Raw genomic sequence first — 23,278 nt, 5'->3', positions numbered from 1 at the left:
TCTTGCAAACGTGTAAAATTCTCAATCATACTTCTAGAAGCGATTTTTCATTATTTTTGTTTGTCTTTTGTTATAAGATTCTTCTCTAATTGTCATTCGCATTAATTTTTTGTTGTGTAATACCCGTCTTTATTTAATTAACAATTTTTATAGACGAGAAATAATAAATATTTGAAATTTGTTAGATTAAAACATTATCTCTTATTAGGATTAAAAAGATAAATACAAATCGATATCTCCTACCTAGTTTGGCATCATTCTTTTTTTAAATATTAATTAATTAAGTAAAAAATAATTAAGTAAAAAAAGAGAAGGTTAATTTTGAAAATAGTTTAAAATGTTGACATATATAATGTTTTTAACTAAATTAAGTATTTTTAAGAGATATATAATTTAATTGAAAAAATCTTATAATCAGGGACGGGGTAGAAGTTAAAGAAACTATGAACAATGAAGGACACAAAAGCTGTACATAGATCAAGAAAAAATGTCAAACAGTTAAACTCTAAAATAAAAGAATAGTTTATAATAAAAGAAGAGATAGGTTAAATAAATACTTATGAGTGAATTAATTTTGTGTTTTTTAAAGTTTTATACTACCTTTATTCCTTTGTATCTATCAATTTAAGGTATTGAATGATTTTTATGTTTTCTATTATATTTTCCTTTATTTTTTCTTTATAATAAATATATATTAGCTGTGAATATAAATTAATAAAAAGTTAAGTTAGATGTTAGGATATAGTACCTCTATTTCTATATATAACACTCAATTATCTAATTCATCAAGATTAAGAAAAGTAGTCTATTAAGCCAATAACAATAAATTTGCGACCAATTTTTTTTCGTCGCTAATAGCAACATAATTAGCGACCGAATATCATTTGGTTGCAAATTATAGTTAGAAACCAATTTAGCGACCGAATTTTTTAGTGGCAAATAATCGGTCGCTAAAACAATAATTGTTGATTAAAATAGCGACGGAACTGATTTCGGTCGCTAAAAAAATAAAAATATTATTATTTATAATAATTTTAGAGACCAAATTAAAATCGGTCGCTAAAAAAATAAAAATATTATTATTTATAATAATTTTAGCGACCAAATTAAAATCGATCGCTAAAAAAATAAATAAAAAAATTATTATTTAAATGTTTTTAGCGACCAAATTAAAATCGGTCGCTAAATGTAAATTTTTTAAAAAATTTAGAAATATATTTCTTTTAAATGAAAGCAAATATAAAAATATATAATATTATTTTTATAATGATAAAAATATTAATGATAAGAAATAATAAAAATCAATACCCTCCTAATAAAATTAATATTTTTTTAAAATAATACAAATTATATAATTTAAAATAGATAATTAATATAATGTTATAAATGAAAATTAAATAATAATCTTTTTATTGAATCTTTTTTTTTAAAATAGACTAATTTAAATAATAGTTTATGTAGAAAATTTATTTATTTTTCTCTTGAGAAATTTATTTCTCTTTTACCATGCTTAATATTTTATTACATTATTAGATAATATGAAAATACATAATTTATTGTGTTTTCCAATTTTGTTAAGATAAATAAACTTCTTTTCATAAATCTTATTTTATTTTCATTATTATTTTCAAAATTGACTAAAACATCTAGTTCAATTGATATATACATGTTAGTTCCATTAAATTAAAAATAATTGGCTTATATAAGGATTAATAAAAATTTATCAAACAAATCTAAAATTGATAAAATATAATTAATGTTCCATTAGTTTAATAAATAAAAATTATAAAATAAAAATTATATATATATATATAAATATATACACCAATAACACATGAGATCAATTACTTAAAATACGTTATACCATTTATCTTCGATTATGCTCGTACTACTTTGGGGTAGATATTGCTTCTTTGAGGAGACATGATTCTATTATTATATATGAATATGATCTCACCATGGGAAACTGATTCAACAACAACCATATTTTGAAATATTTTTATTTTGTTTAATGATAAATTAATTTTTAATATAAAAATATTTATTTAAAATATATCTAATTATACATATATATTTTAAAATTATATTAATTAAATATATATATATATATATAATAGTTTATCTTAAAAATCAATTCATTTAGATATTATAAAATATTTTATTTTAAACATCAATTAAATAATACCTTGCTACTTATAATTTATTTAAATATTTATAAATGAATATTACATTAACTCCATTGATTATTTTAATCCTTATCTTTAATTTTATTATATATAAAAATTATTTACCTAATATATTTTGAAATTATTTTCATGAATCTTATTTTATTTCAATTGTTATTTTAAAAGTTAGGCTTAATCATTTAATTCAATTGATATAATCGTGTTAGTTTCATTGTTTAAAAGTAATTGACTTATACAAAAATTAGTAAGAATTTGTGAAACAATTATAAAATGAAATATTTTTTAGGAATTTTAAAAAATTATTATCCTTTGATTTTAATTTACTCATAGATGTTCATAGTATTTAACTTATGATATATACACCTCCTTTTTATTACAATTACACCTACTTTGTTTAAAAAGGCTAATATTGCTGACAGTAGAGCTTGAATCCACACACATACTTACGTGGAGAAAATCTTAAGTCTTCTCCCTTAACTAATTGGGCAAACCACCCACTGGTTCTTTTTTATCAGTTTTTAATACATCACAATGCGTTTCCTTGCTTTTTTCTCTATCAAATAGAATATGTGACTGTTTTAACGAAGTTTTTTTTATTCGCACATTTATTTTAAAGTTTCATGTTGAAATAAAATTCCAACACAAATTAACATATTTTATAACTAATATCTGGTTTTAAACTTGATATGAAAATATTATGATATAACTTGATAAGATTTTAAATTAGTATTTTATTAATGGTTGATAATTAGAAAATAAAACAAGGATAAATACATTTTTTGAATTTTATATCTTAGATTTAAGATGAATAAATATATTAAGTTAATTAATAATTTATTTAAAATGTTAAAATTTAATTTATAAAAATAATATTTTAAAAGAGAAGTGTTATAATAATAACACAGGTGTAACTTTTACTAAGTATTACATCGCTCAATAATTTTATATTAAATGTGAATTTTATAAATTCAACCGTTAGATTGAAAGTTTTTTACTCTTAGATCATATATACAAAATTTTATATGAATTCAAGATGATTTGATACTTCATTCTTGTAAAATAAAATTGACGTAAGATATACATTTCAAAATATATTAAAATATAGACACTTTGATTACCTTCAAGTTGTTGTTCAATTTTAACAAAACTTGATATAAACATATAAAGTGATATGAACTTTCAATTTAACGGTTGGATTTACAAAATTCACATTTAATATAAAGTTATTGAACAATGTAATACTTAGTAAAAATTATACCAGTGTTATTATAACCCTTCTCATTTTAAAATATAAAAATTTTTATTTTAAATTTTAAATTTATAATAGATAATTTAAATTGTATCATAATGTTAATTTTAAATAGAAATAAGTAGATTTTTAATTATAAAAGTAAGTATATATAAATAAAGATTAATTAAATATAATATAATTATTATTATTGGTAATATAATTATTAAATATATTATTATATTTTTATAACGGTTCGGATACACCGAAATGAGAGGGATCCAAAGATAGTATAAGTATGAGATTGTATATTTGAGGATGACTTAAATGAATTAATTTGTACTACCTATACTGACAATATGCATATGCCTTTCTGTAGCTTATCTCATAAGAATTCCACAGTTAAGCGTGCTTGACTTTGAGTAATATAGGGATGGGTGACCTTCTGGAAAGTTTCCCAAAAATTGTGTAATTAAGGACAAAACATGCTGAAAAGTGAAGTATTGTGAAATAGAATCCTTGAGAGGCCAAATATGAGTATTTCGTAGCGACCGAATTTGCAACATCTATAAAATTTAATAAAATAAAAAATAAATCTTTAGCGACCGATTTAGCGACCGATTTATTCGGTCACTAATTTGGTCCCCATACACATCAGCGACCAAAATCATTGCAACCATTTTGCGACCAAAATTTTCGGTCACTAAACCAAAATTTCCCGAAAATTTTTTGGTCGCTATATAGCTTTGCGACTAGGATTTTTGCGACTACTTAAATTCGGTCGCTAAGACAAATAGCGACCGATTTTAACAATTTAGCGACCGATTTTGGTGGTTGCTAAATCCAATCTTTTTTGTAGTCCTCTATTTCTATATATAACACTCAATTATCTAATTCATCAAGATTAAGAAAAGTAGTCTATTAAGTCAATAACAATAAATTTGTCTTGTTAATATATATATATATATATATATTTTAAAACTATTCTTATATATTTGTCTTTCATATATCTTCTAACAAATTAGAATGCATATCCTATACAATTTATCTCTCCTAATTAATATTCATATTTTTTTTAGTCAATTAGATTGCATATTTTTAAAGGATTTATAATTAATGCATTTTACTAAATTAAGAGAACAAAAATAAATATGTAAGATAATATGAATTGAATTTTATATAAAAATAAATAATTAATTAATTTAAGTTGAGTCTTTAAAACAGAAACGGAGATAATAATTATTAACACAACAATTAATATTGTCTTAAAATTTGAAAATAACAAGTAAATAAAAATAAAATTTTACAAAAAAAAAATGGGATGAGTAATTAATTAGATGATGAAAATGCTTTAAAAGTGGATATTTAATGTTACTTGTGCAAATTGTACAAGATAAAAAAATCCTAAATTAAAAACTTCAGTTTTTATTTGAAAAATGTAAGGACTTTGGTTAAGAAATAAAAAATAAAAAATTAAAAAAAAACAAAGTTTTTATTGAGAAGTGTATTCGTATAATTTTTTTAATGTAATTTTTAATAAAAAAAAATGTTACTTATTAATTCTTTAAAAAAATGCTTAACAATACCTCTTTTAAATCAAATTGGAAATTTCATTTTTTTTATCCATAAATTAAAAACTTCAGTTAATAGCACAAATTTTACAACGAACGATTATTTTTTCTTGAATCTAATAGTTTGACCAATAAGTGACACACACATCAAACGGAAAGGTGAGAAGAAAAAAGAACGCTGCAATATTTAAAGCTCAACTGTATAATTGGTTTATATAACTCTACCCCATAATTAATCATTTATACTCAACTTATATACGTTTTCTTGTTCAACCATCTTCTGATCTTCATCTATACACCATGAAGATTTATATTCTGCTAGTCATTGCTTCCTTCACATTTTGTTTCCTTGAAAAAGTTGCTTCAATTTCTACTTCTCGTCCATATGATGCAATTTTCAACTTTGGTGATTCTATAAGTGACACTGGCAATTTTCTTGACTCTGGTGCCATCAGATTTCCAGTTATCGGAAAGTTTCCTTATGGTCGAACCTATTTTAAACATGCAACCGGTCGTTGCTCAGATGGACGACTAGTGATTGATTTTATAGGTACGTGGTAGGTTTGTGATATGAAACAATAACCACTATCTCTCGCATCTAATTAAAAGGGAGAGAAGAAAATAAAATAGTAATGATATACTATACATATAGTTAAGCTCATTATGTAATACTCACTTCAGTTTTGATGAATTTTGAATGTAGCTGAGGCATATGGGTTGCCATTTTTACCACCCTATCTGGCACTAACCAAAGACCAAAACATTCATGCTGGAGTAAATTTTGCCGTAGCTGGAGCCACAGCGCTTGATTCAAAATTCTTCATCAAGGCAGGTCTTGAGAAATTTCTATGGACAAATGACTCATTGAGCATTCAGCTTGACTGGTTTAAGAAGCTGAAACCCTCCCTTTGCACCACCAAACAAGGTAACATATATGCTAATATTGACCACCAAAGCAAACACTTGCATATGTATGACTTTTATGAAGTTTCCAAAATTAAAATTTGAATTCAATTTTTGTCCACTTACATGTCACAGATTGTGATAGCTACTTCAGTCGCTCTCTCTTTCTGGTGGGGGAGATAGGCGGTAACGATATCAACTATGCTGCCTTTGCGGGAAATATTACTCAACTTCAAGCTATCGTTCCTCCGGTCGTTGAAGCAATAACAAGGGCTATCAGTGTATTCTTTTAGACACTAATATCTGTCTCAAATCAATTTGTTAAAAAAGCAATTCTGATAGCAATTACATTAATGTAATATTCTATTCATCAAATTCATTCTACTTTCTACCCCTTATTTTGCCAGGAATTGATAGCTGAAGGAGCAAGAGAGCTATTGGTGCCAGGGAATTTTCCAATTGGATGCTCTGCGTTCTACCTAACTTTATTTAGAAGTGGGAACAAGGAGGACTATGATGAAAGTGGATGCTTGAAAACTTTCAATGGTTTTGCAGCGTACTACAACAAGCAACTCAACCAAGCTTTGGAGACAGTAAGGCAGAAGAATCCTCAAGCAAGGATACTGTATGCTGATTATTATGGTGCTGCCAATCGTTTTTACCATGCACCAGGACACCATGGTCAGTCCTTAATTAGTTTTATTTTTTATTTTCATTTATCCTACCTAGCTACCCTTCAGTATAGTATGTTTGAACGCAATAGATTTACCAATTAAATTATTTTATGTGTTTTCTTTTTGAAAATTTTGTCAGTGTCGCTGGGTAGTGGGTAGACCAATTTCTTTTCTAATTATTGAACTCACCTAAATTGGCATACCTTAAATGCATGCACAGGGTTTACTAATGGAGCGTTGAGAGCATGCTGTGGCGGAGGTGGACCCTACAATTTCAATATGTCCGCAAGGTGTGGTCACAATGGTTCAAAAGCATGTGCAAATTCGTCCACATATGCAAACTGGGATGGATTTCATTTGACAGAAGCAGCTTATAGATACATTGCCCAAGGTCTAGTTAACGGTCCATTCTCATATCCTCCCCTCAAGACCTCTCCCAATAAGATAGCTTAGAGTTTATGCTAGCTATCAACAAATTTTCTCGCTGCATCGGGAAAAAATCTATAATAGTGACCTCCTTGTAATAAAATGTTTGGCAGATTTAACGTAGTAATGCCTGGATTATAATAGTGGCTCAAAGCTTTTTACAATAAATTTGATTCCCAATCAAATGCATCTATGTAGGACCTGAACTTTCAATAGCAATTCTTTGTTGACTAGTACCAAGTGTAGCATTGGCATTCAAACGTTGTGGGTTCAGCTCATCTTCATATTTGGATATGATGGGTGGATGATTTAAGGACCAAAGAAATAGAGACGAGAGAGTGAGCGGAGAAATGCATGTCATTTTTTGAAACTTGGAGATTATTAAGGAGAAAACTTTTTCTAAAACCCACGTGATCATAAACTTTGCGCTTCACATGAGATTTATGATTCGTGGTTATGGGTGACAACTGAGAAGAGAAAACTTATCTACTTTTCAATATTTATTTTCTTTATTTGAAGTAGTAGTTTGAAATATTGGTTGAGCCAGGGCAGTTAAAAAAGTTTTTGTATATAATTTTCATAGTTTTTTTACTAACAATTTCGTTTGACTAAATAAATAAGTTGGGAGAATTTTTCACATTTTTTTAATTCTTATTCACATTTTTAAACCACCTTTTTTTTCTCTATCTTTGTCATTTTTTTTCTCTATTCTTTTTATCGTTAATTAACTAACAAAGTGTTAGAACTATCAACTTATTACTTTGTTACTTTCCATTCATGTTTCTAGAACAACAAAACTATCAAATTATCTATACTTATATAAAAATGATTCTATATTTTTTATATACAATTGCTAAACTGCTTTACATTTAAAAGTTATAATTACTTCTAATTAGCTTATTTATATTTCTTTTTTTTTAAATCATTTTCACTTTTTAAATAATTATCTATTCTATTATTTCTATCTTGGTATTATTGTATCCACCTCTTTTATTCTAAACCACTCTCACTTTTTAACTAATTTTTTGGTCCTTAAATGGTGTGGCCGCTAAATGCTTAACCACACCACACATTTTTGGCTCCATAAAATCCAAAACTTAAGCAGAAATATATTTGAGACATTTTACAAATACCTCATACTAATATATTGACAAAAGGAGGAGAAAATGAGACCAAAGCTTGACACTGCCGTGCTCAACAGCGCCAAAAAAAAAAAATACTGGAAATTTTAAGGTCGTTAGAAGTGGGAGAGACGACGGCAAAATGTGCACAAAGGGGAGAAAAGAACGCGAAAGTGAAAAATGAAGATATACTTCGATTTTGAGGTGGATAAATGTAGAAAATAGAAAGAAAAAAAAATAAAAAGAGAAAAAACGAAGATCATGATAATTGATAGGAAATATAATAAAAAGGATAAAAAAAAATAATAGAAAAGAGGAAGAAAAAAATTGGTTGTATAAATATAATTAACAAAACATTTTTGGAGTAGTTAATTTGTGGACAAAAAAAAAATATAACATAAAAGATCTCATACTATCTAGGATGTAAGTGAGTCAGGCTAGATCGAATTTAGATGGATGTGTTATCCAACTCAACAAAAATTTAACAAATTAAATTGAGTTAGGTTGAATTTGTGCATTTCTTTTTTAAATTTAACCAATTCAAATCGATTACGAATGAGTTAAATTGGGTTGGATTAATTGAGTCAAACATAATTAAATTTATTTATTTTAAAAAAATATTTTATAATTAATGTAAATCATTTGATATTTTGTTTCAAATGTAATGTTATAAACTTATAAAGTAAATAATGATATAAATTAAATTTTAAAATAAATATATTATATTATTACAATGTTATCAACCTTAAAATACAAAATTCGTTAATGATGACAAATAATAGACTTGAGCAAGTAGTCATAAAAATACTAAATTATTATTATTATTATTATTATATGATTGAATCGAATTGGATTATAGATAAAAAAAAAAAAAAGAATACAAAATCTGTTATTTGACTTGTATTGTGTTGAATTTTAATTAGACTATGTTGGATCAGTTCTAAATTCATTGAGTCGATTTGGATCGAATTCGTGAATTATTCGTATCCCTATTATTTCCTATCAATCTTCACATATTAATATATATAAAAATATGGAAAAGCTTTTTATTTGTTTATTAATTTTTAAAAATAAACAAAGTGAATTAGTTTAATTTAGTTCAATTTTTTTTAAAAAAATCGATCTATATAAATATAAAGTGGATAATTACAATGCACTGAATTAATTCAATTTTAAAAAATTTAATTTATATTTTTAAAATAAATCCACTTTATAAAAAAAATTGATTAACTAATCTATTTATATAAAATCAATCGGTTTAATTAAATTTAGATATTTAAAAAAATCCGAATCATGAATATTCTAAGCAATCAAAAGGATCATGTCATTTGCGGAGCATGGCATAATTTCTCCAAATTGACATGTTCAAACGTGAAAGTAATACTATGATGAACCAAATAATAATAGAATACAACGTCAGCTATACGGCAATAACGTAGTGATGTCTATAAATAGAAACATCATTTGCCAACCCCAAACTACAAGTAAGAAACCCTCTTAGAGGCCATCCAAGAATCATGCAAAGCCCAGTAAGATTCTCAAGCTGTCGAGGCGTAGCCTTTGAGGTGAAACCTCATGCTGATCCCTTTGCCATAACAATTACACCCCAAAACCCTTCAAACACCAAACCATTTTGGTCTTTTTTTGCCACTTCAAGAGTCTTCCCTTCTTCAACTCAAAGATCCTCCAGTAAGGCCAGTAGCCATTTCTGTGACCTCGACGATGAAGAACAACATGCCCTTGGAATCATCCCTGAAGAAAACCTCGACATCGAGAAACAAAACCCACTTCACAAGTCTCAGCAACCATCCAAGCCTGCTAGAAAAAACGAATCAAGAGTTTCTGTCATACTTTTAGATCAAGGCTTGTTCACGGTCTACAAGCGACTTTTCGTTATGTGCTTGGCCCTGAACGTTACTGGCTTGGTTCTTGCAAGCACAGGGCATTTTCCCTATGCAAGGAACAGGGCTGCTTTGTTCTCCATTGGTAACATACTCGCTTTGACTCTCTGTCGAAGCGAGGCCTTCTTGCGTGTTGTGTTTTGGGTTGCAGTAAAGACTCTTGGGAGGTCATGGGTCCCTCTCTTCCTCAAAACAGCTACAACTTCTCTTCTACAAAGCCTTGGAGGCATACACAGTGGTTGTGGCGTGTCTTCAATTGCATGGCTGGTGTACGCACTAGTCCTCACTCTTAAAGATAGAGACAACACTTCAACGTTGATTATCGGTGTCTCCTCTTCCATTCTTGCCCTTCTTTGTCTCACATCTTTGGCTGCATTCCCACTTGTTCGGCATCTCCACCACAATGTGTTCGAGAGGACACATCGTTTTGCAGGATGGATGGCCTTGTGTCTCCTTTGGGCCTTCATCATGCTCACAATCTCTTATGACCCTAAAAGCAGATCCTACTCAAAAGAACTCGGATCAAGGGTGGTGAAAAGCCAAGAGTTTTGGGTCACGGTGGGCATCACGGTTCTTATAATAATGCCATGGTTGACAGTGAGACGTGTGGGTGTGAAAGTGTCAAGTGCTTCTGGGCATGCTTCGATGATAAGGTTTGAGGGAGGAATAAAGGCTGGGATACTTGGAAGGATAAGCCCCTCTCCACTGTCTGAGTGGCATGCCTTTGGAATAATATCAGATGGGAAGAAAGAGCACATGATGCTGGCTGGTGCAGTTGGTGACTTCACAAAGTCTTTGGTCTCAAACCCACCAACCCATTTGTGGGTTCGCCAAGTGCACTTCGCTGGCCTCCCTTATTTGGTGAACATGTATGGGAAGGTCTTGTTGGTGGCCACTGGCTCAGGAATTTGTGTCTTTCTTTCCTTCCTTTTGCAGCCATGTAAAGCGGATGTTTACTTACTTTGGGTGGCTAAGGGGATTGAACAAAACTTCGGTAAGGAAATTAAAGAAATGGTAAGTGGGTACCCAAAAGGGAAGGTCATACTCCATGATACTGCTGTGCTGGGTAGGCCAAACGTCTCTCATTTGAGTGTCTCCGCTGCAAAGAATTGGGGTGTTGAAGTGGTCATTGTCACCAGTAATCCAGAAGGAAGCAGAGATGTTGTGAATGCATGCAAACATGTTGGAATTGCAGCCTTCGGTCCCATATGGGATTCCTAGTTTCTTTTTCCTCTCTTACTCTATTTCTTGTTTAATTCTTTTCTCCTACCTAGGCTTGGAGAAATACTTCAGAACTCTTTATTTTATCGATTTAAACATCATACATATACCCTATTTAAGAAAGAAACGTGTATGTTTCGCAACTATATGTCAAAATGGAACGATTCTTAATGGTACACAAATATTATCTGATGATTTTCTGATCTTTTGTGAGCCCTTCTGGGTCAGGCCCATATATACTCCCCATCCATGGCCTTTCACAAACATCTTTTTCTTCCGGTAATTTAGTCTTCCGCTGGATTTTAGTTAACGCTTTGAAAATAGAAAATTGACAACACTACAAAACAATTGTCAACAATAAGCATGGGAATCTAACCCGTGGATACTCGCCCCGATTTAGATGAAAAAAACTCGTGTTTATCAGGTTCGGGTTGGGTTCGGGTTCAGGTTTTCCCCGATTGATAAAATCGGGGGCGGGGACGGGGACGGGGATGTTAATACCCACCCCGCCCCACTTAATAATATAATTAAAAAAATATTTTTATATATATAAACCAAAATTAAAAATATTTATATGTAAAAATTTATCTTATTTTACTTTTCTTTTATTTTTTTTAAAAATTGTTCATATTTATTTAAAAAAAAAAATAGGAGCCGGGGCGGGACGAGCAAACCCGAATCCCGCCGCGGGCGGGGATGGGGACCCAGATTTTATTCCCTTAGTAAAAAATTATTGTTTTTAGTCGATGTGAGACTTGAATTTTTTCTAATATACTCCCCTCACGTCCAGCACTATTGAGCTTGGTACGTGAACAAATGGTAAGTGACCCTTTTTAATGATTTAGGATTGACCCCCTCATACCCATGATGCATGTATCAATGGTGGATTTAAGCCTAACTCAACCCTACAAAACTAGCTTGTAAGGTGAGAGTTGTTTTCCACTTATATACTATTTAATTATCTAATTTCTAGTCGATGTGGGACTTGAGTTTTTTTCAATATATAGTGATATACAATATATATTATTAAATCTCATTTAAAATCAACAATAAAATTCTATAGTCATATATTAAATAAATTTATATCTACATATTTTGTATTTATAATAATATTTTTTTTGTATATTAATGTATGTAATATTTCTTATAGTATAGTTTGACATGCATAAAAAGAAATTATTTTAAGAGAGATAGAACCCGAGGACATGTAATATATATAAATAATTTAGTAATTGATATGATTGGCGTGATTAAAGAGAAAGAGACATAAAAAAAATAATAAGTATTTACAATTTAATTTGTTTATATCTAATATCAGCATCCGAAAATATGGGGGAAAGGGGAAGAGAGATAAAAAATAAATAAATTTAGTTAAAAGATAATACAATTATATAAATAAATAAATAAATCAAAAGTTGTCGAAAATACAGTGAATATAATAAACTAAAGACTTCTAGTTTCATCTATGTAAGGTATCATGCAAAATCCCATTAACAATTTAGCGCATTTGTCTTTAAGTGACTCTTTTGCAATCGTACAAATGAGGTTAATCTTTTTATTTGCCGTTAACAAACTTTTATAAGCTCAAAGTCAATCAACGTAACGAATAACTCAATTAGGTAAGTAAGTGTGTGTGAATCATTGTAACTTCTATAATACTGAATTCATTTAATTTCCTAAAAAGACTCAACTCAAAGTTTATTCTCATTAATTATTCTCTAATTTCTTTACTTTTGACTCCTCATTTTTTATTTCCATTATATTCACTTTTTTCTATTTAATTTATTTTTATTAAAATTAAAGTGTCATAATTTAAACGGATTAATTTATTCATTGAATCACCAAAAAAAAATAATTAAGCATAGTCTACATAGACTGTTTCTAACTTTCTTAATTGATTTTAGGGAATGTAGAATCAGTCAATATAAAAAGTGTTTTCTAGATCACTTCCAGAATTGACTACAAATGATGTACTGGATTAGTGAATTAAACAAGCAACTTATGTAATATATAGTATATAAATATATTTTTTCCCTTTCTTTCTTGCTAGCTAGTATAGAAAAATAAAACGAGTTAATGCAGTAATTAGATTAAGTCCTAATGTTAAAGATGAAACATGCATGTCTCGCAGATTAATTATTGGATTACTTCTACACATCATCTTTAAGACAAAGTCATAGCAATTTTCCACCGTATAGAAAGACTTTAGATATTTGCGGCTCTGTCATTCATGGGTTTTCAAGGTGCCAATCTCATTCTTATAGAATATTAATTACTACTACATGCAACTACTTGTGAATGTATCCTAATAATAACAAAAAAAAAAGGCTTGGGCTCAGCATTGTCAACAACGTGAAATTTAGGGCATTATTAATAGTCAGCCTCATAGCTTTAAAATACATAAAGATGATAGTAAGTGTATTTTAATTTAAACCAAGCGTTGACTCAATTCCTTTGAGAACTTAAACTTAACTCTTTCAAGTGTCAGTAAGTCGTGATTTGGAGAATATACTATGCAGGAGAAATTTGCTTAGATCCGGTGTGCTCATATTTGGCGTGGTCAATGGGTTTACGTTGAATTATTCTTGCAATTAATTGAATGTACAAGCATATGTCTTATTCTCTTTAGAAGAACCAGTCTCTGGCTAGTAGGATGCATGGCAACACTTTCTCATAATCTGTTTTGTTTAGTACGGATATTTGAATACCTATGAAAAATTTATATATTCGTAAGTATTCACAGTATTTGAAAAAAATTAAAATTTTAAATAAAAAAGTTAAAAAAAAAATTAAATTAAATTAAAATTAAATAATTTTAAAAATATTTTACATTAAAACAATTTTGTAATATATACTAAAATAAAAAATTATGACTTATATATTTAATGTAAAAATAAAATAAACTAAACTACTTTATATATAACTAAGAGAATATTTAATATTTTTAAAGTGTAGATATTCATAATTTTACTATTTGTCCCTACTCTATTATTAAACAATACTCATTTAATTATTTACTAATATTTTAGTTTGTGTAATATACAAATATGTTTATTGTATAATTAAAATTTATAATAAATTATATATATATATAAACATTATGTTTGAATTTATAAATTATATTTAAAATTAGTATACATAAATATTTTTAGACATAAATTATATTTTAAATTTATAATAAATAATATTTATTATAACAAAAAAATATTCTTATTTATTAATAATTTGTTTTAAAATATTAATAATTAATTCATAAATAATTATGATAAATAAAAATTGAATTAGAAAAAAAAGTTAAAAATATTCTTATAAATCTTTTCATTAAAGAAAAACTCATAAAAATACTCTCAAACAATATAGAAGTTTATATTTAATATATAAAAATTGATTTAAAATTCATAATAAATTTTATCTGTGAGTCCAGATTTTTTTTATTTTTTTGTGATCCCTATATTTGAATATTTTCGAATTTATGTTATGGGCATTGATAAGCAGATGCAACTTCCATTTTGATATATGGACAGTGAAAGTCTTACTGGAAGATATTTATTATTCTACTTAAGAATAAAATTTCGACAATTCTGTTTCTGTGAGTACCTTTCATACCATGTCATGTAATAAACTTGCGGCTCTTTAATTTATTGATTTGATATTTGCGGGAAACGTTTGAAAAATTAAATTCATTACTGAGTGGTCAAATACAAAAGCATTCCGGGGTCAAGCCAATTTTGGTTAGCAAGAGAATTTATTGGCACTTTGAAATTTAAATTGCAAAGGGCCTGGGTCAACTATTCATCGTCAGGTTGAACATATCATCTTTGGACCTACAAAGGCAAACAGTAATGTTAAGTTTTTTAAATATCTTCCCACTTAATTTAATTAAAAGCATAAGTATTTCATATGTGTTATAAAGTAAAATAAAATTAAATTAATTTTAAAGTGACCGAGACAATCACTAGATTTAATTTAGAGATATTCATTAATGATAATTCCATAAATTTAAATAATTTTTCATTGGATTTTGTTCTTCTAACGTGAAATAATGTATTTTATAAAATAAAGGGCACTTATAATTTTTATTAAGAATTTAATATTTAATAATTGTAATATAAATAAATAAACATATAATAAAATTTAAAATTAATTATAATATCTATAATTAATTTTTAATTAATAATCATTATTATATTTTATTTTCTCAAAAGTGAAAATTCCTTAATTTAGAGAACCCAAATCTTTGCATAGCCTTTTAGGCAGAAACCACAAATACTTTTTTATAGAAATAGTCATGCTCAAGTTAAACAAAATTATAATAGATGATAAAGATATGTCTCCTCATATTTCACATTTTATATTTATTGTTGAATACTTTCATTTTACATAAAAGGATTTACACATTTGTGAATATAACATATATATATATATATATATATATATATATATATATATATCACTAATCTTAATTATTTGTCAACATGGATAAATGTTTATTTATAAAATTTTATGCTATTAAAATTAATTGTCTGTGACATATTTTTATTGTGTTTGATTGTATCATCAGTCTTGTATTTTATTTTTAAAATTTATTTATTACCTATGATTTTACAATTGTTGGAAGTGTTATTACTTATTATGGAATCTAGTTCACTTTTAATTGCTTCTTTCTAAAAGATAGAGTGTATTGATTTTGTTGCTTCCTCATAGGTATTTGGATCCTCTTATAACATATAGTATATATAATTTTTTTTTATTTTATCTATATATTTTATTTCTACTAAGAAAGATGTTATAAAATCTGAACTAAAGTTTACTTCAATTCTAATCGTTTTATTCTTCTTGGTTCACATATATCAACATTTTGCACAAGATTGGGTATAGAAATAAAAGTAACAACATCATTCAAAGAATTCAATTTTTTCATAGGAAAAACATGTTCAAAAAAATCAACACCTTGTGATTCTAATATAAAATTATTGTTTAAGCACATGAATCTATAGGCAACACTATCTTGGCATAACCAATAAAAACAATATCAATTGTTTTAGAACCAATATTTATATTCTTTTGAAACTTGGTGTAGTCCAACTTTAGCCAATCACCCCCACATTTTTAAGAAATTAAGGTTGGGAGGATGACATTTTCATAACTCAAAAGGAGTTTTATCTAATTTTTATGAGGGACTTTGTTAAGTATATAACATGCAGCTAAAATAGCTTCCCCACATATAGATAGGCATACCAAAATGAGTTATCATGGCATTCATCATATTTTAAGAGTTATTTTTCCTTTCATTTATTTTATTTCGTTGTGGTCTGTAAGGTGCAATAAACTCATGTAATATGTCATTCTTTTCACAAAATTCACCATCCCTATTTGATCTCAACCTTTTTATTTTTTGAATTATAGGAGAAAAAAATTAGTGTTGTGGAAAAAACCATTGCCCTAAAAGTAAATTTTTTGTGGACCTCCCAATGCAACCTAATAACTAATTTGTTCCCTAAGATTTACACAACAATGTGTTCAAACTCATACACTCAAGGTCAAACACACTAGAGTCTTATAATTAAACAATGCCCAAAAAATTATAAAGAGAAAACTGAATAATAAAGAATAATTTTTTTTATCTAAAGTGTGATGTTTGTACCCTTTTATAGAGCAAAATATTAGATTGTTGACATTTCATTAAGGATAGTCAAATGCTATCAAAAACAATATTATGAATACTCTTGAATGACTATTAAAGCCACAGCCAAAGAATTAAAGTAAATCAAATGTTGCCAATAAACATAAAACTAAAGGCCATTATGATTAAACGGAAAAAAAAAAAGATTAATTGCGATTAAGAATAACTTATGTTCTCTATCACAATCGCACCCAATTACAACCACTCATGGTGTTTGGTACTGCATTAATACAGTCACAACTGTAAAAAAAAAAAAAAAAAACTAATTTCATGCATTATCATTAACATACATTTTTACGAATTCCAATTAATCAAAACATATAATTGCACGATTAAGCATTACACAACCATTATTTAGCATGCTAAATTTGTTACATGTTGTGCATCAAAGGTTTCTACACACACAGATCTCCACATTAAGAAGATATTGTCCACTTTGGACTAAGTCTTTATGATTTTACTTGTTCTAAAGATGTAGGACTTTGATTATATCCCAACAATTTTTCCCTCAAATAAAGGACCATACCCATTTGTAGCAAAAGCTAATCCACGAGTATATTCAATGGTGGTGCATAGAGCTCAGTCATGCTCTATGTATGTGCATCGCTACTCCATCGTTAATTCATGATAGCGTGACATGCCTTTTAACTCTCTATGTTAATAGGATGATTTTCTTTCATATATGAGCTTACCATTAGGAAGACTTTCAATATAAGGGATCATAAACCTAGATCCACCTACCAACCATCATACTTGCTTAGATGGTCATTTGGTCAAACAAACAACTCTAATACCACTTGTTGTACATAAGAGATTTCCACATACACACACGACTCCACATTAGTAATTAAGATTTTGGTCATCACACAAAAAACTTTTAACTAATGGAGACATATGTTTGTATAAACTCATGTTTATTTTTATGTTTTAAGGATATGAAACTTTGATTGCATCTCAAAATTACTTCACACTAATCCAATTTATTCAATCCTTAAGGTTCCCATGGGAAACCATAGGCATTCATTGATTCATAGTTACAGGTATTAGTAGGGATTGCAAGCATGACTACTCATCTAAATACTTAAAGCACACAAGGACAATATACAACATAGTTTCACACATTATAATTTTGGAGTTTTCCCCTCATACATTATACATAGATAAGTCTACGAAATGATAAAACCGTAACACGTCTCAAATTAATGTTGATATTTTAAGCTACAAAAAGTAATTAAACATAAACTAAACTAAAATATCATAATATCATAAATTATAAAATAAATTAAAAATGATATTTAAAAATTAAATTAGACAACAGGTTAATCTACCGTGCCTCACCATTTGACTTAGTGAGTTGAGAAATTAGAAAGACGGGTCAAACAAGCTAAAATGTTTATCACCTATCAATTTTTAGTTAATTAGATGACCCATAGACAAGACATGTGTTGAATAGCATCCAAAGCATGAATGATTGTTTTCTTTTGAGGTAATTTTTTTTTTTTACAACTTAATTTGTTTTGGATCACGTGTTACTTCCTTTTAATTTGTGGCTGTTAAATTGTATAGATTTGAGTATCCAAATCCCTTCTCTTTAGAAGAAATATATTCTGTGAAGAATTATTTGGGAGGTTACTTAATTTATAACTACTACCACAGCTCCTAATTAGAATGTACTGTATCATATGTATTTAAATTCATAATGTACATATAAATATGTAAACAAAAAAATGTACAGCATAATATTTAAATGTTAGTAAATATTGAGTTCGGTGAATTCATTATTTACTTAGGCTTTGAAAGTGGTGTTGTGTAAATAATAGTGTATATTACTATGAAATATATTGTGAAACCGGCTATAAAAATGTAGTTTTGTGATTTATTATATATATGTATTAAGGAAAGCGTTTGTTAATTTCTATGCAATTTAAAATAATAAAAAATACATTGTTTTTATGAACATAAAAACCTGCATTTATTGTGTCTATAACCAGTGTACTTTTTAATCGAATTTGAAATTCATTTACAAAGCACACATTTTCTATGTTGACTGATTGTGATATATCCCCTGTAAATGATCTAATAGTTGTTGTTTAAAGTATTCTTTGTACCAGTGATTTATTGAATAAATCATTGAAATAATGATATTCTAAATTTAATAAAAACAAAAATTGAACAGAAAAAGGATGAAGAGAATGGAAATGAATTGCTAAAAGTGAAAAGTTAAAGAAATTAGAGAATAATGAGAAATAACTTTGAGTTTGAGCTTATAAAAAATTGTTATTAAGGAATTAAAAATAATAACCTCATAGGTTAAACACCACGCTCCCAATTAAACCACTCCAAAGAGTCACTTAACACAAATATACTAAAATGTTTAATGGAGTGTAACGTAATATATCTTGCATAAACGAAACTTTAAATCATCAATCTAGCTATCATATTCACTGTATTTTCAACAACTTGAATTATTCTTTTACATTCTATTTTCTTTTTACACTCAAGTTACATTTTTTATTTCTCTTCCTCCCACCACCTGCCACCCCCAATATTACCCATAGCAGTATTTTATTTTCTCACCTTTCTTCTTATCTCTCTTTACTTCAAGGTGCATACGTGTCAAGCTATCATTTTTCTGCATTGAAACTTGAAAGTGTGAGCTAAGATCCAGCAGAAGGCTATAAATGATCGCAATAGATATTTGTCAAAGGCCATGGAGGCATGGATGAGAGAGTATGGGACAAAGGGCTCACAAAAAATCAGAAAATCATTAGATAATCTGTGTGCCATTAAGATTACATATATATTTCATTAATTTTGACATAGTTTCGAAACATATATATACGTTTCCTTTTGAAATGATCAAAGTAGAAAATTAAGGACACAAGTGAATTAGAACCTAAAAAAGGTATGATGTTTAAATCGATAAAATAAAGAGTTTTGAAGTATTTTCTCCAAGCCTAGGTAGGAGAAAGGAATTAAACAAGAAATAGAGTAAGAGAGGAAAAAGAAACTAGGAATCCCATATGGGACCGAAGGCTGCAATTCCAACTTGTTTGCATGCATTCACAACATCTCTGCTTCCTTCTGGATTACTGGTGACAATGACCACTTCAACACCCCAATTCTTTGCAGCGGAGACACTCAAATGAGAGACGTTTGGCCTACCCAGCACAGCAGTATCATGGAGTATGACCTTCTCTTTTGGGTACCCACTTACCATTTCTTTAATTTCCTTACCGAAGTTTTGTTCAATCCCCTTAGCCACCCAAAGTAAGTAAACATCCGCTTTACATGGCTGCAAAAGGAAGGAAAGAAAGACACAAATTCCTGAGCCAGTGGCCACCAACAAGACCTTCCCATACATGTTCACCAAATAAGGGAGGCCAGCGAAGTGCACTTGGCGAACCCACAAATGGGTTGGTGGGTTTGAGACCAAAGACTTTGTGAAGTCACCAACTGCACCAGCCAGCATCATGTGCTCTTTCTTCCCATCTGATATTATTCCAAAGGCATGCCACTCAGACAGTGGAGAGGGGCTTATCCTTCCAAGTATCCCAGCCTTTATTCCTCCCTCAAACCTTATCATCGAAGCATGCCCAGAAGCACTTGACACTTTCACACCCACACGTCTCACTGTCAACCATGGCATTATTATAAGAACCGTGATGCCCACCGTGACCCAAAACTCTTGGCTTTTCACCACCCTTGATCCGAGTTCTTTTGAGTAGGATCTGCTTTTAGGGTCATAAGAGATTGTGAGCATGATGAAGGCCCAAAGGAGACACAAGGCCATCCATCCTGCAAAACGATGTGTCCTCTCGAACACATTGTGGTGGAGATGCCGAACAAGTGGGAATGCAGCCAAAGATGTGAGACAAAGAAGGGCAAGAATGGAAGAGGAGACACCGATAATCAACGTTGAAGTGTTGTCTCTATCTTTAAGAGTGAGGACTAGTGCGTACACCAGCCATGCAATTGAAGACACGCCACAACCACTGTGTATGCCTCCAAGGCTTTGTAGAAGAGAAGTTGTAGCTGTTTTGAGGAAGAGAGGGACCCATGACCTCCCAAGAGTCTTTACTGCAACCCAAAACACAACACGCAAGAAGGCCTCGCTTCGACAGAGAGTCAAAGCGAGTATGTTACCAATGGAGAACAAAGCAGCCCTGTTCCTTGCATAGGGAAAATGCCCTGTGCTTGCAAGAACCAAGCCAGTAACGTTCAGGGCCAAGCACATAACGAAAAGTCGCTTGTAGACCGTGAACAAGCCTTGATCTAAAAGTATGACAGAAACTCTTGATTCGTTTTTTCTAGCAGGCTTGGACGGTTGCTGAGACTTGCTGTTAGCGTTGTGCACAGCAAGTTGGGGCAGTGGGTTTTGTTTCTCTACGTCGTAGTTTTCTAGAGGGATGCTTTCAGCTGGAGCATCTTCTTGGTCTTCATCTTCAAGGTCACAGAAATGGCTACTGGCGCTGCTGAAGGATCTTTCTGTTGAAGAAGGGAAGACTCTGGAAGTGTCAAAAGGCCAAAAACGTTTGCTTTCTGAGAGGTGTTGGGGTGGTGCAGTTGTTATGGCGAAGGGATCAGCGTGAGGTTTCACCTCAAAGGCCACGCCTCGGCAGCTTGAGAATCTCACCGAACTTTGCATGATTATTGGATGACCTCTCGAAGAGAAAAGGTTGATCAATTTTTGCAATTGCCAGTCCAAAAGAAATTGGAATTTGGAAGGAAAGGGTTCTTAATGAAATCCTTACTTCTACTGTGTGTTGCCTCTTCGTGAATTAGATCTTACTATATACCCATTATTAACCATACCGCTGACGTTGTATCCTTGGTCAATCAATACGTACTACTTTCCAATTTGAACATGTCAACTATATTCTATAAATTTTTTTGTCAAAGAACGTCTTGAGAAACAGAATGAGCTCAACCCGACTAAAGAATGAGTTGAATCCGATTTCTATATTTTGTAAAATTTCTTTCTTATTAATCTCTCCAAAATTTTGTTTTTAATTCATATATAAATTAGTTTTAATTTGTAAAAATTTATTTTTATTTTTTTCTTATTTTTTCTCCTAAATATATTTGTGGAACAATTTATTCAAACAGATTTATTGTTTCTTGAAAAAAAAAACCACATTATAGTTAATATTATATATAATTATTTTTTATCTTTATCTTATTTTATTTTACATATACATATACTAAAATATAGTCCAAATTTATCAAAAAAACAGAAAAAAAAACTTATAACATATTATATATATATATATATGATATAACTTACAATTTCTAATCGAACCAAATTAATTTAAGAAAAAGTCTTATAATACTGATAAAAAAAAATTAAATTATTAGCGTATATATATCCTAACATGTACACTTTTACTAATTTTAATTATTATAATTTTACTGTTAGTGAGAGATTTTATCTAAAGAAATTGAATGTAGTTATACTCAAACTAACAATTCATTGGTTACTTCTCCTTGTGCACTTATATTTATAATCGCCTTTCAATTATATATATATATATATATATATATATATATATATATATATATATATATATATCAATATATCAGTTGAGCTAATTATTCCAGTCAAAAATAAAAGTGAGCTAATTATTTAGAGCTTGATTAGTGTTTTGTAAGAGTTTCCCCTCTTCAAATAAATATAGAATGACCAATAGACTATAATATGGTCATTTTATTTATGGTTTGAACAAGGTTGTGTTGTAAGTAGCATAGATCGTTCATTCTTGGATTACTATGTAACCGTTGTAAACTCCATTAATTGTACGTGACATGTGTCATTAAACCCAAAAGAGAAAAAAGTGACACGTCATTGCAGTAGCTGTCATTTAAATATTTGTGTCGGTATATTAAAAAGGGAAAATCATCTCTAACACTATAACCGTGTCTGACCTTGGGCTAATCATTTTATTTGTCTTTATTCTCATTATAGACGAGTACATGAGATGATGGGCCTTTTGGTCATAATAAATAATAAAAATAAAAATTTATTAAAAAAATTAATTAAAAAATAATTTATTAAAATAAATTATTTTGATTATGTAGAATCATAGAAATGAAGAAATGTTATCGTATATAAATTATTATATATGAAGAGAGAGAAATATCATTCTATTTGATTTTTTTTTTTAAGGTTTTACGAACTTAAAAATGTCATCCCATTTGACATTTTTTACATGGGTTTACGAAAAAAAAAACGATACCCTATATACATTTTGTGCATAGGTTTAGGAATATGAATTGCATGCAGAAAAAGACTAAAAACGTCATTATAAGTGATGTCCTCTTCATGGAGCCAATCAACTTTAAAATGTTACCAAAATTGACGTTT

At 29.0% G+C, this 23,278-nt stretch overlaps 3 protein-coding genes across 3 annotated transcripts; 2 read left to right on the top strand and 1 right to left on the bottom strand.

Moving 5' to 3' along the window:
* The first annotated feature begins 5,215 nt into the window (after positions 1–5,215).
* Positions 5,216–7,224, top strand: LOC109817763 (GDSL esterase/lipase At5g45910). The gene is made up of 5 exons (XM_020383105.3): positions 5,216–5,535; positions 5,689–5,910; positions 6,024–6,169; positions 6,296–6,569; positions 6,783–7,224. The coding sequence occupies exons 1-5, from the start codon at positions 5,286–5,288 to the stop codon at positions 7,013–7,015; spliced, it is 1,125 nt and encodes a 374-aa protein (XP_020238694.1). The 5' UTR covers positions 5,216–5,285; the 3' UTR covers positions 7,016–7,224.
* Positions 7,225–7,367: 143 nt separating this feature from the next.
* LOC145952984 (adenylate-forming reductase 03009-like) lies at positions 7,368–11,584 on the top strand. The gene has a single exon (XM_083066174.1). The coding sequence runs from the start codon at positions 9,627–9,629 to the stop codon at positions 11,229–11,231; it is 1,605 nt and encodes a 534-aa protein (XP_082922300.1). The 5' UTR covers positions 7,368–9,626; the 3' UTR covers positions 11,232–11,584.
* An 8,118-nt stretch (positions 11,585–19,702) lies between these two features.
* LOC109794675 (adenylate-forming reductase 03009) lies at positions 19,703–22,106 on the bottom strand. Its single transcript, XM_020354116.2, has one exon. The coding sequence runs from the start codon at positions 21,560–21,562 to the stop codon at positions 19,925–19,927; it is 1,638 nt and encodes a 545-aa protein (XP_020209705.2). The 5' UTR covers positions 21,563–22,106; the 3' UTR covers positions 19,703–19,924.
* Positions 22,107–23,278: the final 1,172 nt, after the last annotated feature.

Source organism: Cajanus cajan, chromosome 1 (assembly GCF_000230855.2).
Source record: "Cajanus cajan strain Asha chromosome 1, NIPB_CcT2T_4, whole genome shotgun sequence".
Classification (NCBI taxonomy): Eukaryota; Viridiplantae; Streptophyta; class Magnoliopsida; order Fabales; family Fabaceae; genus Cajanus; species Cajanus cajan.
The sequence above is the reverse complement of the archived record's forward strand: the minus strand, read 5'-3'. Positions and strand labels throughout refer to the sequence as shown.

Coding starts and splice junctions, on each gene's coding strand:
- LOC109817763 (XM_020383105.3), top strand. CDS start 5,286: ATGAAGATTTATATTCTGCTAGTCATTGCTTCCTTCACATTTTGTTTC. Junction 6,170..6,295: donor CAATAACAAGGGCTATCAGT/GTATTCTTTTAG, acceptor TTATTTTGCCAG/GAATTGATAGCTGAAGGAGC. Junction 6,570..6,782: donor CCATGCACCAGGACACCATG/GTCAGTCCTTAA, acceptor ATGCATGCACAG/GGTTTACTAATGGAGCGTTG.
- LOC145952984 (XM_083066174.1), top strand. CDS start 9,627: ATGCAAAGCCCAGTAAGATTCTCAAGCTGTCGAGGCGTAGCCTTTGAG.
- LOC109794675 (XM_020354116.2), bottom strand. CDS start 21,562: ATGCAAAGTTCGGTGAGATTCTCAAGCTGCCGAGGCGTGGCCTTTGAG.